The 21,659-nt window shown below is 38.3% G+C and overlaps 1 protein-coding gene across 1 annotated transcript in view; it reads right to left on the bottom strand.

Moving 5' to 3' along the window:
- DDX10 (DEAD-box helicase 10) overlaps window positions 1-21,659 on the bottom strand; it is a 153,833-nt gene that overhangs the window by 26,634 nt on the left and 105,540 nt on the right. The window contains exon 16 of the mRNA XM_021529396.3: window positions 13,469-13,525. Coding sequence (XP_021385071.3) covers window positions 13,469-13,525 — 57 coding nt within the window. The remainder of the gene's footprint in view (window positions 1-13,468; window positions 13,526-21,659) is intronic.

Genomic DNA, 21,659 nt, shown 5'->3' with positions numbered 1-21,659 from the left:
ACTTTGCCTTTCTCTGGAAGTTACTAAAAGAGAGCACCAACAAGAATTAAATGAATCACTCTCTAGTTTCTACTTGTCAATTAGAAATGCTTTGGCAGATCCATTCAGATCCATCCTTCTACCCCAGCCAGAGGCACTCCCTGTGCACCTGTAAAGTCACTTTGATCTACCTCATTTCTCCAGAGGGACTTACAGACCTGCTCCAAAACTGGCATACCATTCACAGTCTGGAAAAGGCTTCACTAGATATTACCCATAGTCAGCCATTATTTTTGTTCTGGCTATCAAGAACCAGAACTGAACAAGACTTTTCTGATTCCTCTTGCTAACATAAAAAGCTAAAAATCAGAAGCAGAAACAGAATCCTTTAACAAAGAAATCCATCTTTACAGTCATAGATTTTAAGATGGAAAGCCTCAAGAATAATATAGGTCTTAGATGGCCACAAAATGATCCTTACATTAAGTCAATACCTGATTATTGTGACAGATCAGATCCTTAGATTATACAGTAATTTATGTATCTTTTATGTATTCTTTTAACCATCTTTTAACAGGTGCAATGGTATTTACACATCTTTTAGGCAGTTTTACAAAGGGATATCCTTCCAGAAATCTAGAATACTTTGATGCTACTGAGAATGCTTTTAGTGACGGAAAAAAATCCCCAAGCACGTCTACATATGCAGGCTGTATTAATCTTTTTTATGCTCTTTACGTTCCTACCAAGAAGCCTTCTAGGAGTTTAATTCACTCAGTGTCTTACACTCAAAAGCAGTTACCAATTTGTAAAATTACAGAATCCATAAAAATCTGAAAACAATTTCAACTGAAGACTGGTTTGAAATGCAATGCCTAATGAATTACACACTGAATTGTCTTTCAATTGCCTTTCAGAACAAACAATACAGGATATTTTCTTTAGCACCTGAAAAACTAATCTCATTGATTTGTAGTAATGAATTAAGTTATGTCAATTCATTTTACGCAGAGCAAATTAACAGAATTCATATTTTAATTGGTGAATCAGGTATCTACACTAATCTCCTGCTCTTTTTCTACATTTAGGTGCTTTCTGAAATTTTTCAGTATCATTGACATTATTAATGATGAGAACAGAGACATTAAAAAACAGTTCAGGATGAACTAGAGCAGGAACTCACAATGATCCCTCACTGATTACCCAGAAAGTGCTTTCAACCCATGGCAGTCAGAGCAGCCCAGTCTCAGAAGAGCAATGACTGTCTAGCTTTTAATAAATAAACACACATGCACTGAAGTCAGCTTCCTGCAAAGTGTGGCCCCAAGCTTACTCCTCACCTGTGTCCACATGGCAACTCTGAAAAAGGGAAAACAAATACAGGATCTGTCTTTCTGCCATGATACAAACTCTGCATTCACTGGCAACAGAGGGAACTGGATGGAATTCCCTCACAAATATGCTCACAAGAAAATTCCTCTTTGTGATCCAATACTAGGACATCAAAAGTCGTTTCACCAATTACATTGTACAGTTGAATATTTCTGATAAGCTTCTAAGTAAATTACTTTCAAAGTTAATAAATAATTTTTATTCCTTTCTTGAGGCTGAAACTGTGATCTGGTCCTTCTGTCATGGGATAAATCTGAACAGCCTGGCCATATCAACGCATTTTAAAGATATGTCAACTTTTTACAGACTTCAAAAGAAATTTTAAATCAATGCTTTTCAGCATGACACCTTTTGCTTTTCTGTGAACTTTGTCTAAGCCACAGTCTGACCTAGCAAATACAGCAAACTTAACTGACAGAATTAAGCATAAATGTGTTGCTTCTAAGATCAATCAGACAACTTCCCATCCTCTATTTTTACCTCTTCTAATTTTAGCTCTTTCTTTGCTTTACATTTGTCGGTTGGGTCCCTATCTTGGGTTTGCATCACAAGGTTTTGGTAGCAGGAGGGAGCTTCTGCTGGCTCCAGAAGTCATCACTGTAGCTCCCCCCCTGCTTGACAAAGCCAATGCCAGCCAGCTCCAAGAAAGATCCACCACTGGACAAAATCAAGCCCATCAGCAATGGTGGCAGTGCCTCTGGAGTAAAATAGTTAAAGGAAGGAAGAAAAACTGCACAGCTGCAGCTGATGAGGAATGAAAAAATGTGAGAGAAACAGCCCTGCAGACATTGAGCACAGAAGGATGGGGAGGAAGTGCCCTGATGTCGGAACAGAGATTTTCCTCCATTCCATGGTGCCAATCACAGTAAGTCCACCTGCCACTCATGGAGCTCCATGGGGGAGCAGAGACCCACCTTTAGCCTATGGGGAATACCAGGTCACAGCAGATGGACGCCTGAAGGAGGCTGTAAACCCTGTGGTAAGCCCACACTCCAGTAAGCTTCTAGCAGATGTAGCAGGGCTCTTGGAATGTGGTGAAACAACTCAAACAATTCCCTGTTTAGCAAGCTATTAGTGGTGGGCTGAGAGGAGGCATCATGTGCTGGGTTTGGTATTGAATTATGCTAAAAGCAGTCTGTCTCACCAGCCCCAAACTAAAACCCTGAGAGTGAGCCAAAGACTTGGCAGGTAAGTCCCTAAGATGAGCTGAAGACATATGACTGGCACTCAACCACTTTACACTGTAACAGTCCAGTCCATTTCCATACATTGGGTTCTTTTGACATATTACCCCTTGAAGTGTGTGTATGAAGCTCCCTTCTTTGAAGCGGGAATGTCCCTTCACAGATACTCCTTATGGCTGAGTGAAAGAGATCCGCCCACAACTGTTGGTATGGCAAGTTACATCAATCTCTATTTAGTGACTGTTTCTTTTTGCTAGCTTTAATATAATTGCTTTGACATAGAGCATTATACTATACTAAATGGTAATAGTAATTTTAACTTTTAATCTGTATAGTAAATAATTCTGATTAAAATATTTTATCTAATCATTTGTCATAACAAATAATTCATTTTACATAAATATATCTGATTTGCCATCTTTAATCCTGCAGGACAAAGTAGCTTAAAGTGCTGACAGTCTGGGGCTAAGATCAGATCCAGCCTCACCGAGCCTTTTCTCTGCAAAGGAGTTCAGAAAAGAAGGGGGTCCTCTCTGCACTTCATGACTCAGTGGGATGGCTCCTCTGGTAAACTGTCTGAAGCTCTCCCTGTCACCCATGACAACAGGACCTGTGGCCCCATGGAGAGAGGAGCCCACACTGGAGCAGGTTTGCTGGCAGGACTTGTGACTCCCATGGGGGATCCACACTGCAGCATCTTGTTCCTGAAGGAACAGGGACCCACGCTGGAGCACTCTGTGAGGAGCTGCAGCCTGGGGAAGGACTCATGCTGAAGAAGTCCATGGAGGACTGTCTCCCCTGGGAGGAAACCCATGCTGGAGCAGGGGAAGAAGGAGGAAGGAGCAGCAGAGTCAATGTGTGATGAACTGACCACAGCCACATTAACAGCCCACTCATCCTGCCTGGGGTAGAGAATTTGGGATTTAAGTTAAGTCAAGGAAGTTAGGAGGGGTGGGGAAAAGGCATTTAAAGATGTTTTCATTTTCCCATTATCTTACTCTGATTTAGTTGGCTATGACTTAAATTTTTTCCTAAACAAAAAGCTTTGGTTTTATTCATAGAGTTATGCTGTAAAGGTACCTAGGAAGGATAAATTTCATAAATTGTATGCATTTCTTAAGTTAGTAAATACCTTGAATAGTTAAAATGACCCTTAGCACTACTTTTGTAGATACATAGCCTGCTAGAATATTAGGTGATGGGAAATTAAAAATGCTAATAACTTTTTTAACAGCATAAGAATTAGCAAAGAAAATGGACTGAGATTGCTATTTATTATGAAACTTAATGAACTTTATGAGCTTTCACCTCAAATAGCCACTCATGTACATCACATAAATGTACGCTTACTGTGATGGTAATTAATCAATCACTGTCCCTTGTCCACCCAGAATTTTTCTTGCTGAAAATTTCAAAGCCTTGGCAAATTGTTCAAAAGGAATGAAGAGGAGAATAAGATACTTGTATAAACCAGGTCTAATCCTATTACATGCTGCTGACTGCCTTACTGACATATGCTCAACTTACCTTATTATCAGTCATAACTGTTTGCTTTGCAAAGCTGCTTATAAGAAAAATCTACTTATTTGTAAGTATTTTCCTTAAATTATGAGGAAGGACCAGTTGTCAATCTACCAAAATTCCCACCACAGCAAACAGAGAAAGGAAGCAATTCCTTATATACATGCAGCTCCAGCTGTAGGAATGCATCTACACGCTGCAAACCTGGGACCTGGACACTGTAAAAGTGATGCTTCCACAAGACACTCCAGGACCTACACCACAGAAAAGACCAGAAGAAAAAGAGCCAGCAGGATGCTGCAGGACCTGTAGGGTGGTGACTTTATTTCTACTTATGTCTCTTTCTCTTCACCCCTCACTCCTCCCTGTATCTCACATTTACTGTTAAATAAAATCTGTACTCTTGACCTTGGCATATGGTCTTGTTTGCACCTTCATTTGGACAAGGCAACTTTTAAAACTTGAATCCTAGCAATCGCCCAGCAAAATATTATCACTATATATTCATTTGAAGCAATGTCAGAAAAATATGAGAACTTACAGTAGGAAGAAAACAAAACTAGCAAAAAAAAGCCCCTCAAAACTTTTCTCTAAAAATACTGAGCACATTTCCTAAGGCTCTGCTACTAGATGATGCTATTATATTTCTTCTTGTTATTCCCCTTTGCTTCTGCTCTTGGTTTCCCCACAACAGAAAGTAACCAAACAGAAGCAATATCAGCCTGAAGTTAGCTCCTTCCAAAGAAACAGAAAACAGGATAAAGAAGCAGCAGGAGATAATAAACCTGTAAGTCCACAAAAAACATCATGAAAGAACAGAGGAAAAAAATAAAACAAAACAATACAAAAAAGAGTGAAAGGAAACATTAGGCCTTAAAGAAAAGGAACATTGAGGGAACCAACACAGAAAGACCCAGGTACTAATGGACTCCATATACAGGATTGAGCTTCATTTGCGGGAAGTATGGACTTACCAGGTTTCCCATGAGATATTAAATAACCATGTGTTAGTTACTAGCTTGGCATTTCTTATTAACAAACTGCTTGGTTTATCACTGCAGCTGATAGTGTGAAAGAACAGAAAACTTATTAAAATCTCTGTACATTGTGGTAAAACAAGGGATACTGCACTACTGATCTAATATATTTGGCATGGGAAGACTGACAAAACACTACATGTTTAAAAACTCTGGAAAAAAATATATTTGAGAGAAAAACCAAGAACTTTTTCTTTCTCTTTTAATGCTCACTTAAGATTCAGCATAAAGCAACTGGAATCCTGGTGACTGCATGACCCTAGAGCATTCTGAAAAAACAACCTCAGAAGAATTTTAAGATGTTTGAAACTGCAGCATTATCAGTCAGAATGCAGATAATGGTCTTCTGATTGCCCAAATCAATTTTCATCACTAGCAGCAATTACAACTGATATAGCAGACTATGTACAATACTGCAAGTAACACATTCCAAGAATATAAACAGGGGGGGATGCTGAGAAAACAGAACTGCTTAATTTAAAACTAAATACCACCGTGTGCTGCATGAAGATGTCATCAAAACACATCTGAAAGATTACCCCTGCTCATTAGCCAATTAACTAATTCTGAAGTTCACATCTGAGATATGGAGCAAAGCAGAACTCCTGCATCTGAAGTCTACAATCTAAGGAAGTTTCAAACACATAAGGAAAACTGCAAAGCAGCTCAGAGTACTACCGGAACAAACCAAGGTGAAAAATAAATAAGTTTTAACTATCTCATACAGCTTACTTGTGAAATGCAATCATCTGCACAATATTTGTATGATTAGAACTGAGGAATGTGAATACACCTGACTTTTCACAACAGAACAGGAAAAGACCTCTCAACCCAGAGAAATACCCATTTCCCAAATAAATGCTTTGAGCGAAAGTTGCTGTAAGCCTAAAGTCAGTATGTCTGCCTTGGCTGGAGTTCCCCACTTCTTCAGGATTATGAACAGAGATGGAAAAGAGGGTGAAGATCTCCAGAAGTTCAGTTCCAGGCAATTTTTCTGTACTGTGTTCATTATGGCATCACAGAACTGTGGTCAGACAAAGGCAAGAAGAACTCCACGCTAATAAATAACAATTTGCTGTTCCAAACATGTATGGAACACAGCAAATGAGCTTGGAGTAACAGCTTTAAATTTTGTGCTTTAGAGGGAGAGAAATTTCAAATACTGGTTACTAAACACTATTAAGGAGTAACACAGAGCAGATTAAAAAAATGAAGTATCCTTAAAATTAATTTCATATCATAGTCTATTTACTAAAATGAAAATACTCTAAGAAAGATTTATAATATTTTTGAACAGCTTTATTTTTTTTTCTTCTTTTCATACTGGTGGATCTGCTGCTCCAGCATTGTCTATTGCCTCTAATTCCTTGGCCAGAGTCAGGAAGGACCAAAGCAATCTTCCATGTTCTGCTCAGAGACTACTTAGGAGGGTGTTAAATCAGTGAAGAAACAGAACAAGAAATTTTGGAAGCCAGGAAGAAATGATGCTGCTGTGCAAGACTAGCAGAGCTCTTGAATTGCTTTCCCTGTGCTCCAGCACACTGCCATATGCAGAAAGAAACCTGATGGTAGAATTCTGCTCCTAATATCCATGGAGACAGACAAAGAGTAAAGATGAAGCTGAGTAATATATACCTCCTTTGCTCTAAAGAGGGGTGGATCTGAAGCAGCAACTCCTGTAAACACTCACTTCTATGCTGAGCCCCATCCAAGACTTTTGGTGGAATGCTGCCAAAGCATTCCTCAATTCTACAACTACCAAGAGTTATTTTTAACTATATGATACAAATAAATTATTATAAGCCCACATAAGTAATGAGGAAGAATGAAATGCATACTTACTCAGTTTGCAATTCTCACAGGCTAAACTTTCAGTGAGAAAACCTAGATGTTTCTTTTGACCCTGAAATGCCAATTTTATTGTTAGTTCTGAAATAAATTTGTGTAGTCTTCAACACATTGAAAGCTCTAAAGCTCAGCAGTTGTCTCCAAAACCTCTGTTCCAATCAAACTTACACAGACATTCTAAAAACAAAAGTTTTTCCTGATGTACAACAAGTTAAACAGTGTAATATTCCTGGAGTCTACTGGAGAAATTTCATCAGTATTGCCCTAGAAATTTAAACAATCATTTACAATCAAGTAAGGCAATAACTTTTGTGCTTCCTAATATGCCAGAAATCCTATTACTATGCTCTTAATAATCCATATTACATATTTCATCCAAAGCTCCCATAAAACTGCAAGCCACCAATATTAGAAAAAGACCCCAAAAGTTTGAAGATAAAAGAAGCTTCCTCTCTTCACCATAAATGTGCAAGTGAACACAAAACAAGGAAGAAGGTATAGGCATATCAGACATGGAAATGAAGATGCACTTGTGTTGATCCACTGGGCATCTACCTCATCCCAGCAGACCTTCAGGGAATAAGAGAGTATTTGCAAGGTCCACAGTCCCACTGCTATGCTTCTGTGTCAGGTCTCTGAAGAAATCACCTCAGTGACAGGTGAAACATCAGCTTTTGGCATGTAGAGCAGCAAACTCTCATCACATACCACATATGATTAAAAATAACAGTTGTGAACATTATACTCACTAAATTCAATTGCTAAAGCCATGGTCAATTAGGTTAAATGGTCAATCTGATAAATATGTTTGAAATTCTCAGTGTGCTGTTGGATGCAATGAAAGGGTTTACAGAAGCATGGGTAATTGGCAAATCAATCCATCAAGAATCCTTACTTGCAACTTGTTCAGGGTCACAACACTAAAATATTGGTTTAATCATAGAAATTCTTAATTGCAGAAAAGACAGGATGTATTATAGCTTTACTTAAAGCAATTCAATTGTTATATTAACTGGAATCAATGTTATTTTCAAAAATCAAAATACAGATAACATTTCCATACAGGCATATAATACTCATTTTCAAATATTAACTTAAAATACTGTACAATACCTTGATTTTAAAAAATGTTTTCGCATACAAGTAGTTCAGAATCAGGAATTCATTTTCCATCTCACAAACTGACTTTGAAATGAAATTACTCAATTAGGATGTTAAGATGTTGATATCCTAAATTAATCTGTTTATTCACAGAGCTTCTCAAGGAAATTCAAAACACTCAAACCTTGTACTGAATAAATAAAGCTACTTACACCTTTTGGATATGCATCCAGAATGCAAGAGTTAACAGACCAGAACTATTAAACTAAGGTTAATGAAATTGTTTTAAGAAACAAGTTTTAACTTATTAAAAGGGATTAAATTGGCATGGTAATTTCAGTTGTAAGCTCCTTACATTAAACAAACTCCAAGTTTTTGTAGACGAACATGACCTCATTTTTTGCTGTTCTTTGTGGTTTTAGAATCAAAAATAATTATTGATGAAGAATAATTTTAAGTTCTGAGGCTACACCAGCACAACATAACTCTCTCTTCCTTAAGAACAACAAACCCCACAATCTCATCCTCCAGACCATCAGAATGAGCCGGCCCTGAAACCCTGCTCCAGGTCCAGAAATCACAGGGAGCTAAAGAAATGCCTCCTCAATACCACCCAAAAGAGGGTCATGAGAAGTGACCAGAACAATGCATCTTCATCATTAACCACCATGAGACATTCACAAGAAAACTCAGTGACCCCAGTGATCAAGGGGATTTGGGAACCTGGATTAATAGGAGAGACAGACCAAATTCCTCCTTTACTCCTGTAAACCTCTTTACCACACTGAAATTACTGTTCACATTCACATTGAATCCAGTGTTTCCAGCCTAAGCACAAGCTGTGGGCTAGATCTCAAGAAAAGGGAAATTCAGGGCAGAAGCAGAGGTGATATAAATACTGTAACTACAGGAATTATCCACAATGGATGAAGAATTTTCACAATATTCTGAAGTATATATTTCAATCAGCCACATCTAGGGATTTGACTTCTCCCTTCCTGTTCAAATTTTCCTACATGGTGCAAAGATTTCTTGAGCTACATTTGGCAAGTCTATCTCAAATTCCATGAGGGGGGATGCTGGAGATTAAAACAAAATGGTGGGTTTAAGCATTTTTCTGGTTAAAATCTCAGCAGAGTATGGTACAAGGCACATAAAACAGAATGCTATATTGAGCATTATATCTTGCAGGGATGTGATACAGACAGGTATCAATGCCTGAATCTGCCATATCTTTGAGCCCCTTGTTCACCCATGTGTATTTTGTAGATGTGCTCACAGCAGAAAGATTCATTGTGACTCTGAAAAATCTTAAATTACATATATATACTAAAAAAATCTCATAAGCAACCATTAATTCCTGTGGGAACAGCAAAATATATTAGGGAGAGAACAGGAGAGAAAGGGAGGAGAGAAGTTAAAGCATATTTATTATCCTGCTGTTGCTGTTGATCTTTTAATATTCTATAATTTCTCAGGAAGCATTCATTCCCGAGAAAAAGCAGCCCTGACAAGCGAGCTCTTGGATTTCTTCTAGAAGTCAGTTTTCCAGATGGGTAAGAATCCCCATCCTCAGTTTTGTCCAGTGAAAACAAGAAAAAACAGTAAGGAGTATGTCTCAGTAAGGAATATGTGTTCAAGCTGGATTTCTTTAAGTTTTCAGCAGGCTACATTTTTCTTATAGACCTTGGATAAACAGCTTTTGCTCTGCTAGTCGAGCTTTTTCAGGTTTTTGTTTTGCTTTGGACACCAGCATGGTGTAACTGCTACAGGACTGCCAAAACCTGAATCAATGCACCAAACTGCCATGACTGAGCAAGTCTTACCTCCTGACACTGCTTACAGATGACATCCAAATTATTTCTAGCAGACAGCAATCAATGCCTTCTTTTAGGGACCAGGTATCACGTCCTGCATGCTGCTGGGAGCTGATAGTTGAGGATCACCTAGCACATCAGTGCTGGGCAGGGAACAGCACCTTCTCCTGACTCCTGCTCTGCGCTCTCCCCTGCTGAAGCACAGACCTGTTTAGCTGCTCCCAGAAAATTCCTTTCCTACAAAACCAGTTTTTTTTAAAAGAAATCAAAATCTTTCTCACTTCATAATTCTCAACACATCAGTAGTGCTCTAAGGCATCAGGGTAGCAAAATACTAAAATCACTAAAGGAGAAATACAGTCCTGCTTAGCTTCACTGCAGCTAACAGTTGCTAGCAGGGCAAGGACCTTTAAATACTGGTTGAAACCTGAAAGTACTTTAAACAGATTAAGAAATCAGTATGTGTAGATTCTAGAAGAAAAAGTGGAAAGCCACAAGCACGGGGATATCTTGCTTGGGGCCTGGGGCTGGCTTCACTAAGGAACACTCAGCTCCTGTCCCAAGGCAGCTGTCACTGCCTGATGCTACTGCTCAGTACTTTATTTCTTGCTCAAGAGACTATTTCTTGCCTAATTTTCTCCAGACTATCTTCAAGTAAACAGTATTGAAATTTGTTGGAGGGTTTGAGGACTATAATTTAGTTAGTACTGAGTGAGGACAAAGTATTTGCTTCTTTTCATCTTAAAACATTTAATTTGTATCTATCACATTAAATTCTCATAAAATGGGAGACAATTAAAAATCTTTAAGACTATAAAAAACCAAAAAATCAAAACCCTAAATTTCCAATTTTTCTTCAATTATAACACATGAGAAGACTTCTTTTATCTGTTTTCAGAGCCTTTTGCAAGAAAATTTATTTAATGGTCATAAATACCTAGAAATACTTTCTCCAAAGCATCCTTTAACAGTCTTTACTTTTTAGTTTATTTATTGCATGGAGATCTATCCAAGGTGGAGTCAATAACACTGCAGCTACCTACTCATCTAATCTCCTGCTCAGGCACACTCAGCAGAGCGTGCCAAAATCTGGTTAGTCAATTCCAGTTGCAGCAAGCCTAGCCCATCCCAGCATGATAAAAGGCTCAGCAAAATTTTCCCTGCAATTGCTCCTGCAGCACAAGAGGAAAAGAGAGAATATCCTTCCCTCTTGTAATTTTTCTTCTCTTTTTTTCCCCTAAGTTCACAAAGAATTATTATTTAATACTAAGAATGGGAAAGTAAATTTCTTTATTGGTCATCTCAGACCTGTCGGGCTGCGTGAAAGACAGCAAAATAATACTTTGTAACCCAAGGAATTTGTAACCTGAGGGAGATAGTTAATAAAACAAACAAAAGGATAAAGCAGATAGATGTGGAAAACAAATTATGACCACAGCTGCTCTGAAGTGACTCGCTACTCATAATTGTTGATCTAGTCCTTTTCTCCAGCTGCTAAACTGCATTAACATGGCTAAAAATACATTTTCTATTTTTTTGGCTCTCCTTATTGCTTTCCCTTTCAAGAAAACACTACTAATTACCAAAGGAGTAGTGTATGGCAGAGTAAGTGGGTCACAAGCCATATAAGGAAAGTACTAGTGAAAATGTCAACATTTTTTGAACTCCTCATTTAGGGAGCATGTATTTTCTAAACAGCTTTATCTTCCAGTGGTTTCTGTGTTTTACCATTTCCTCCTCCTTTATTCCCCTGGGTATTGTGTACGAGCTGCTTGAGACATATCCCACACAGACTACAGAGAACTTCAACTACTGTGGCCTCATGTCTAAGATCCTGAGAAGCAGGCAGTGCTGTTAATTAATTCCTCAGACACCCAGCAGACAGAAACTGGCACCTTTATCTACTGTCTACTGCTCCCTTCCACTTCCAGGCATGAACAGCCCAGGTCCAAACTGGCAGACTTTCCCAATGGAAGCATTTTCCCTGAAATGAGCCACACTGAAAATGACAGGACTTGGCTGCATAGAGTTCTGGCAAGAACAGCCTCTAAACAACAGAAAAAGCCCCACAGTTTTCATCAAGGAGACATGTCAGCTCCCCAGGCTTGCACCTTTATTGCAGAGAGTGAGACGAGTGCTTCCGGAATAAAATGAAATCAAAGCAATAGCAGGTTTGCACAGCTGGTACCCTCAAGGAGAGCATGTGCCAATCTCACACCAGACCACCACTAGTAAATCAGCTTTCCAAATGCAAGTGCTGCACAGAGGAGTGCATAAAATTGTGGGCTTGGGGCTAAGACTCCATATTTAGCCCATATCATACCCACGGACATACAACCCTCCCCACACACAAATCATTCCTCAACAGGGATAAACTTCATTCACTTTCCAACAGTACTGACAGATTCATTCACTTGGCCAAAAACAGGACAGGAGATGTACATCAGCAAGCAGATAATTTTGAAAGAAATTGATTTTTTTTCCACAGCTGCTGAATAACATTTTATTCCCTAAAAAGAGGCCAAATTAACAAGCAGTATTCATGAATGTGATACAGCTTGATTTGATCAATGTTTTCTCCCTTTATTAAGATGTTTGTTAATTATTCATTCCATAATTTTCCTAAAATGCTTGCTAAATGCATTAAGAAGTATGCATCTTTATACATTCAATTACAGGCAGAAAATTTCTATTGCTTGATTGGGGAGTCATGATGCCAACAGCTCTCATAGCTTGCCATCTTTGAAGGCAGAATCATACTTAAAACTGAGTGTAACTAGGCTTTTCATCTGAAACTGTAATTACTTTCCACTTCAGAGTTACACAATGGAGCTTCCTATGCTTAAGCCTCCCAGAGCACAGCCAGCTTGCAAAAATCAGACAAAGAACATTATCAATTTTCTCAAGGGAGTAAGATATTTGCCGACTGTCAAGAAGAAACTGTAACTATTCATGTGTAGCAAAAGTAGATGCAGCGTCACAAACCACCATGTCCATATTCCAGAAATCACTGCAGCTGAATGAAACCTCAGTTTATTGCAAACCAAGCAACATGAAAAAGTAGAATAGCCTCTAGGAAATTAGTTACAAATACATGAAAGAAAGTATAACACAGGTTTTGTTTGGGGTAATGAGGGGAAGGAATGGACTTCAATGTAAATACTTGCTATTTAAAAAAAACTTCAGCAAAAAAAGGTTGGAGCAAGACTTGGCACACAAAAAAATAAACTCCCTGCCTACGAATTATAAACATGATCCAAGTCAAGGAAAAAAAATGGCATCAGTACTTCAGATGGAATTGCAGCTCACCTGATATTCATAATGAAGAGGATGAAATTCCAAAAGGCTTCCACATATTTTATGTATTTATACATACACAAACACATATATTCATGCCTTATCAGAGTCCTTCTATACCAAGTTATTTCAACCACATCAGAGCCAAGGGAGTAAGAAAACAAAAGCAAACAAAAATGCCTTTAAAGAGCAGTTAATGACAACACTGTTTATTAAAAAAAAGGAATGAAATAATTTATAAACTGTTTCAAACCTCAACCAGTAGCTTGATCAAAACAACAAAACTCCTTACCTGTGCATTCTTATTCCTGGCTTCTCTCCTTGCTGCTTTTTCTTTTAGCCTCTTCTCCTGAAATAAACAAGATGTACAGTTTTAAAACAAACTCTTGCACTGTTTTGGGGTTTTTTTTAATATTTTAAGATTAATGTTGAGCCATCTAGGTATTTTTAATGTACACATGTTAGACTAGTGGTATTCACCCTACACGTTATTGAAAAAAATAAATGAAAGATCTGAATAAGACACTATTCATTATTCTTGCTCTTAAAGAAAATTATAAAACTACAAGAATGATTGAAGCTCATATTTTAGCAAGATATATTACTGTTAAAGGAATAATGCACCTGAGTAATTTAACAGAGCTAGTATTTGTCTGTAAAATAAAGTAATTAAAATGATACTAAGGGATCCAATTTTTCTTATTTCTCAGTGACCTAAAATAAAATCAAATCCACTTAACAATCTAAAATTAAAACTTTTTCTAACTTCAGAATTGCTAAAGTAACTGTAGAGTGAAAGCTAAAACATCTCCTCCCTTTCTTATCTCCATTACCAACAAACACTTTACAAAAGCATTTGCTTAGTAATTGTATTGATTCAGAACCACAACAAAGTTCTCCTAACCAAAAATATTCTGCTACAGGAAAATTACCTAAATGCAGTGATAAAATTTATCCAAAGCTGCCTGTTAGATCTGTCAGCATACAGTCCAACATATTTAAATCAAATGACATTTATTGCTGTTTGTTTTGTTTATTCTTACACCAACTGAAGTATTTCTCTAATTATACTGGCAGGTACTTGTAATTGAACATCCCTTAAATTCTTTATTTTATGAGGAAAAGACAGAAATTCAAGTGAGAGCACACCCTCTAGAAAAGCACATGGCTCCCTCTTTTTATCTTAGTCATCCTGATGACATTGCTATTGAAACTCTTTTATGCTAGCATAGAAATGTTTCTGAAATACAACTCGGTTTCTCTGAGCAATATAGGCCAACCTGGCATCAGCACATTTAGACTGAAGTCCACATAAAAGGAGACATTAACATCAGTCCAGGGTCAGCACTTCAGCACAGAGAAGGCTGAATTGCAGTTACATGCCAGCTCACTCATGGGAGTAATGAGAAAGCTACAGCTTCAGCAGTCCTGGTGCCATTTCATCACAATGATGCTGCCAAAACATATTGGTAGGTATCACACAAAGTTGTTCAGAAAAGCAGTGTTTGACTGCAGACATAGGAAAAGGAGAACACAGCCACCAAGATTTTCAAAGTTGGAGTCTAAATTCAGGGCCTTTTGAGACATTTGCCGGGTATGTGCCATCTTCTATTCTCCCAATTGCCTAAACTACAGAAGCGTTTGCTCATTTTCAAAATCCCTTTCTGTGTAAGTCAGCCTCTTCTCTCCAAATCAAAATGAAACAATTCCCCAATGTTTTGTGCAAAGCTGTCTGACTCTAACAGCTCAATACACTCAGAGTTACATTCCAGAGCCTTTAATGCATGCTGTGGGAAAAAGGAAAAGGAGAGAGAAAAAAAAAAAAAAAGAGGAAAAAAAAAAAAAGAAAAAAGAAAAACACCACACTACTGTAGACAGATACAACACAGCTAACACAGCTGTCTTATTATTTTAGGTATGTTGAAGTATCAAAAAGAAAAAAAAAAGGAAAAAAAAAAAAAGAGAGAGGAATAAAAAATTACACTTAAGGCCACAAGTGCACTATACAGGACAACATAAACCACCAGGACTAAATACTGTCTGGTCCACATGCAGTTCTTCCAACAAGGTAGACCTATGCATCATGTTCATAACATGAACATCCATGTTACAATTCCTTCTCTCCCAAGTCAAATTTATATAAGTTTCTGATCCCTTTAACTTATGTTTTTCCAATTACTTACTAAAGTTTTCCATTTCATCCACTTTAATTTGTTCAGCTGCACATTCTCCACTCTTTGGGGTAACCATTGGGGTTCTCTCATTTTTCTGCTAAAATTGTGGTAATAGTCAAACTTCACCCCTCAAACACAGAGAACACAGGTAGAAAGTAATACACCATATGTTAAAAAGCAGCTTTTGACTTGGACAGTCTAGAAAATTTTGGATAGAAAAATTCTGATAGAAAAATTCTATGGTATATGAAATGTCAGTGTTTTAACTACAGCTACAGGCTTGAGCAGATATAGCAGCAAAGTTCCTGCTCAAGGGATTTATAACAGAGCACTGAGAAGACAGCTATGAAAGCAGAAGATTGACATAAGGACACAGAAGAGAAGTACACAGGCAGCATTATAAGCTATAGTCTTTAAAGGACCATGAAGACACAAAAAGATTCTAAAGTTAATAGGTCCAGAGATTGAAATAAGGAGCACAAGAGAAAAACAAGACAGAGACGCAATCACCAGGAGATGCTGTCAAGATCTGCTTTTTTTTCCCCCCTGCCCCAAGCAGTGGAGAGAGAGGGTTTGGATACTTGTCAGTGAAAAACAAGAGCAGGTTTTGTAGAAGGTGCATGTATGCTGGCACTGAGCTGGAGGTAGGAGTGAATTTCAGAAGCCAATGTCCTAATCAGGCTGCTTGACACTAACACACTCTGAACAGCACTGGGCATTCACAAGGTCAGAGGATTATTCCAACTGGAAGAACATCAGGAGGTCTCTGGTCCAACCTCCTGCTCACAGAAGAGTCAGCTCTGAGGTGAGGTGATGCTGCACAGGGCTTCATCCAGCCATGCCAAAATCCCAAGGCTGGAAACTGCACATCATCTCTGGTCAGCCTGTGCCACAGCCTGACTGCTATCACACAGAGAAATTCCTCATAAATCCAGGCTGAATCTGTTGCTTTAACTTATGGCCATTGTGTGAGGTTTTGGTCCATTTCACTTGTGACATGTTAATTTACTAATCAGAACACGCAAGTGAAAAGCCATGTAGAAATTCCAGTGTATTCCACAGATGTATTTACAAACCAGGTTCTACTCTGATAAAAATATATAACTCACTATACAGCTAATTTCCACAGACCCACACTTGCTAGTATATTCTTTTCATTTAGTTTTTCATTAATAGTATTATAAAGCTCAGAGACCTTCTTAGTCAGCTTTTAAAATTTACTGCAAATTCTCCTTTTTTTCTTCACTCTTACAAAGCTACTTAAAAAGGATGGTTGCAAGTTTAGTAATCAAAGTGATAAAAATTTTTAGTCATCCCCATGTAATATGGCTAAATCACTTAGCTTTAAAGAAGAGTTGCAAATCTTCTACCTTTTTTGCACTAGAAGTCACAAAAGAAACAGTTCTGCCTACAAGGAGCCCGAGCCACAGAAAAAGCCACATCTAATCCATGGAAGAACTACTTACTGTTCTTAACCACGAAGATAAGAAGTCTGACATTGGCTTCTTTTCACACTTAATCTCCTCCTCCTTCTACTGTTGGGTTTTAAAACAAAAACTCATTTAATTCTTAAAACTCCAACAATTAAATAAATATTCTAACATTTACATTCCATGTTCTCAACTTGAGACAAAATATTAATGACTAGTAACATGGCAGCTCTCTCTAGCTGGTGAGGTCAGGAATATGTGAAAGACACATTAATAGAGAGCTTAAACCCCAAGTTTTCAGTTATATAAAATTAAGTCCAGCAATTTTGAGAGTTCTTTCCTCCCAAAGGAAATCCCCTCTTCCTTGGACTCTCTTCTTTCTATATTTAAGAGTTCATTTTACATTGTACAGAGGTTTTACTGAAATATAAAAAAAATAGCATTTATTTTTGTTATTTCTATTATGAACAGTTTTGTTTCCTACAGTAATTTTTCTTTTAGCTTTTTTAATGTGTAAAAAATTTGTACAATAAGTCTCTTTTCTTTCTTTTAAACAAATTATGCATAGGTCAGATTTACATTCAATAAATTCTTTTAGCTGGTGACAAGCTGCTGTTTTTCTGCCCTAAAATTTCATTGACCTCTTCTAGTTCCTCACCTGAAGGCGAACAGAAGTTTTACTTAACAAAACTAATGCATATTATGGCATATTTAGCTCTCAGAGCATTTAAAAAACCTGTGGCAAATCTATTTCCTGGAAAAATTTCATGCTCATCTGAGTCCTCTGAAGTCTTTTTAATTAAATACTCAAGAACTCCTTCAGGTTTTGATCCATCATTTTAACACTAGATTTTTAGTAACTATTGCTTTACATACTGATGCCATAATTTGGAGCTACCAACCCATTCTATTTAACAGCTGAGGTAATGGTCTACCACACAACAGATCTTCACAGATGACCAAGCTCTGGAACAAATCACTCCACTGCCTGGAAAAATCTGGCTGTCAATTGCAAATACATGTTGGTCAATACTGGAACCTTGTCTTGGTACCCCCAACTATCTCCTGTTATTTTAGTGGGACACAGATAAATTCAGTCAATTGTGCTACAGAAAACAGAGTTGTTCAGAAGTTCAGAGCAGCTCTCATACAGTGGCCTAGCCACAGTCAAGAGCTGGTTTCCAGCAAAATTTTGAAGTACAAACATACTCTGGAAACTGACTTAATAAACATGTTTCCCACATTTTTCTTCTCCCAGATTTCACACCAAGCTTGAATTGTTTACATGCTCATGGCTCATTGCTACATTTATATTGCTATGTAGCTTAGTATTTCTCCTTACAGAGACTAGAAAACCACCTACATGCAAGCACTTCTCCAACCACCAAAACAAACTAACATTCCTAACTCAAAGATAAAACTGAATCAGCTTATTAGTATTTCTTTGAATATTTTTTTTAATCTGGCAATTAAGTACAACTTTGCTTACTATTAAATAAATCTTAATGCCCTCAGGAAAAAAGCAGAATCATTTTTATTGTTTTTTGTTTTGTTGTGAGGCTTTTTTGAATCTCTGTTTGGTTTTAGAAACTTATAAAATAATCTCTTCAAGCATCAAGGTACATAAACATAATGATGTAAGCCTCATCTGTAAAGCTGATGTTTATTTAAAGGTAGGGAAACTGAAACACCCAGTAATCGTCAATTTAAGGCAACACAGAGTAGGCATCAAAGGCATGTGAAAAACAGCACAGGGACAATTTTAAACATTAAACAAGCACTGGAAAAAGTCTTAGAGGCAGTGGGAAAAAGGCATTCTCATTAAAAAGAAGGAAACAGAAGCTAGCAGAAACTGACCCTTAAAAGGACATTCTTGGAACAAAACTAACACAAGAAACCAGTGGACAAAGATCAAAATGATTCCTTTCCCACTTAGACCTGAACACATTGAGTATGTTTTAAGGATAGGAAAGCTTTCCTAAAGGTTTTAAGTGAGTTGGTTTAAATATATACATGGATGAGTGGCTGGCCACGAGCTGTCCATGAGCTCTCACAGCCCAGAAAGCCAAATGTATGGTGGGCTGCACCCACTGCTGGGCAGCAGGGCCAGGGAGGGGATTCTGCCCCTCTGCTCTGCTCAGCCCCACCTGCAGGGCTGCATCAGCTCTGGGGTCCCAGCACAGGGAGGACAGGGACCTGCTGGAGTTGGTACAGAGGAAGGCAATGAAGGTGATCAGAGGGCTGGAACACCTCTCATATGAAGACAGGCTGAGAGAGTTCAGTGTTCAGCCTGGAGAAGAGAAGGCTCTGGGAAGACCTAATTGTGGCCTTCCAGTCAATCAGCTGGAAAGGAACTTTTTACAGTGGCATGTATTGGGCAGGACAAGGGGTAAAGGCTTTAAATTGAAAGAGATTTAGATTAGTTTAGGATTAAGATTACTACAAAATTCTTTACTGTGAGAGTGGTGGAACTGAACCTATACATACACAAACACATAGAGTGCAAGATAAAGGTAATACTAATTCAAAATATATGATAAATGAAGTTAGTTAACAATGTTTAAAAGTAATGTTTAAAGCTGTGAATTAAAATCTTAACAAGAAATCAATGGAAGTTACACTGCAAACCATATTAATATATTCTAGAGAAAAAGTAGAGGAAAATGGGCAATGATGCCCTTCATCTCATTTTGTGGCTGCTTTAGGCTTTGAAGGGATGATGCCAGTGGAAAATTCATTCTATAGAGGTCACAGGCTCCTGAGCTGTCTTAATGGAGCCACCCATAAGGAACCACCCAGCTCAAACACCAGGTCTGTGAGAAGGCAGAAGAGCGCCGCACGTATCTGTGCCTGCTCATGCAGGCACCCAGCATCCTCAGCAAGCAAAGGATGCAGCTCCTGCTAGAAGCTGCAAGGGTGCCTCACACAGCCTGACAGACAGAGGTCAGCATTTTGGGCAGTTGTTCCAGTACATCCTCCAGCAGGACACGCAGCCTTGCATGGAAGCTCCCTTACAGCTCTAGGGCAGGTAAAGGCCCACTTTAAGGTTATGCCTGAAATACTTCATCCCCCACCCACAGCTGTATCCTCCTGGCATTCATCTGACTAGTGTGTACACAAACCAGCTGGTTGGAGCCTGGTGCTAGTAACATCAAGGTTGTGGGATCAATTGCCATAAGGGCCATTCACTTCAGAGCTGGATTCAATAGTCCTTGTGGATCCCTTTCAACTCAGAATATTCTGTCACCTGTGATCTCATTTTCTTATTTTTCACATCAATAAGATGAGGTTAAGAACTCTGATTTTGCTGCAAGACTCTTAGAAAACATCCAAGGACACTTCAAGCTCTAAGTGTAGCCCATTCAGCTGTTGAAGTGACAGATAAACAAGCAAGCCCCTGCCTCTACTGGCACCAGAGGGAGACCAGATGGATGCTGCTGCTAAGGATGAAACAGGATGTTTGTCAATCCACTTCTCAGTGTCCATCCCCCTTATCTTAATAGCTCTGCATTTGGAGCATAACAGCAGCACTGCCTGCACACAAAAGCTATGGAGGAGCTCAGAAAGGCTTTCTAACAAAGTAATACTCCCTGATTTATTTTACACATCTCTCCATCTATATTTTTCTTTGCTGTTGAGCTGAGCACTCCTCTCAGCAGTAAGCTCTTTCCCTTTATATTTTGTTCGTATGCTGGCATACTCTTTATGTGAGAGAATTTTATCATTCTTACCCAGCACCACATTAAACCAACTGTACACATGGTAATCTGACAAATTCTACCTCAAAGTGTGGGACTATTCAGGTGCTTTAATAAAGAGCATAATGCTGCATTGCAATTTTTTACCCCTTCAGATTACTTCCTTGGAAATATGATGCAACCTTCTTTTAGAATTAATCTGATTTCAAACTAAAAATACTGTTTTTCATGGGAGCATTTATCTTCAACCATATTGAATGGGCTTGTGTTATACAACATCTATTTTACAAAATAAAAAAATCCCTGGGGAGCCTTTTCCATTTGCTGAGCATGATATACGGTATTCAATGATTTATTACTATATACTACAACTTTCATAATTATTTTATAAAACTATAAACCAAACATGTTAAAATCTTAACTAATCTGTTATCAACAGAAATCACTTGCAAAAGCAGGGAGGTGGATCCTAGAGTTCCATTGGGAATGGGGCTGCCAAAGGAAGGAGTAAGTCCTAGGGATACAACGGTTGTAGGGATACCCTGAATGTAAAAGTGCAGTTTGCAATGATATCCTGTTACAACTGAGACAAAGACAAGAAGGAGAAAAAGTATTAAAGTGAACTCAAAATACACTAACTCTAATGAGAGTAAGGCAGACAGTAGCACAAGATGTGAACTCATAAGTCGCTGACAGATGAACACTAAAGGAACCACACAAGCACAGTCTTGGGAAGGTTCACAAAGAACTTTGTAACTGGTAGGAAAAAGAGAAAACAGGTTATCTATGTTTATCAGCCTCATGGGAAAGAGCAAACTTAAAAGGCACTATTTAAAAGGCACTATATGACTGAGCAGAAAGACCAGCATATGGAAAAACCCAAGGGCAGTGACTACACAGGAGACCTATGATGTAGGTATGAAATCAGACATACTTAGGATCCACTCTACTATTTAATGTATTGGTGAGTATGCTTATCTATCAAAAGAGTGAGATCTTCTTAGTTCTGCTAAGGTCATCAGTCCTTATCAGCCAACAGGAAGAAATAAGCTTGTGCTGCCTGTGCTGTACATGTATATGTGAGTGCAGCCTCTCTTGTCTCTGTGGCTATCCACAGAGTGTCTTGTGTGCCTCTCTGTGCAACACACATGCAGGGGCCTCATTCTGCAGCCTGGAACAGC

Source organism: Lonchura striata, chromosome 2 (genome assembly GCF_046129695.1).
Source record: "Lonchura striata isolate bLonStr1 chromosome 2, bLonStr1.mat, whole genome shotgun sequence".
Lineage (NCBI taxonomy): Eukaryota > Metazoa > Chordata > Aves > Passeriformes > Estrildidae > Lonchura > Lonchura striata.
This window is presented reverse-complemented; position numbering and strand designations above follow the sequence as displayed.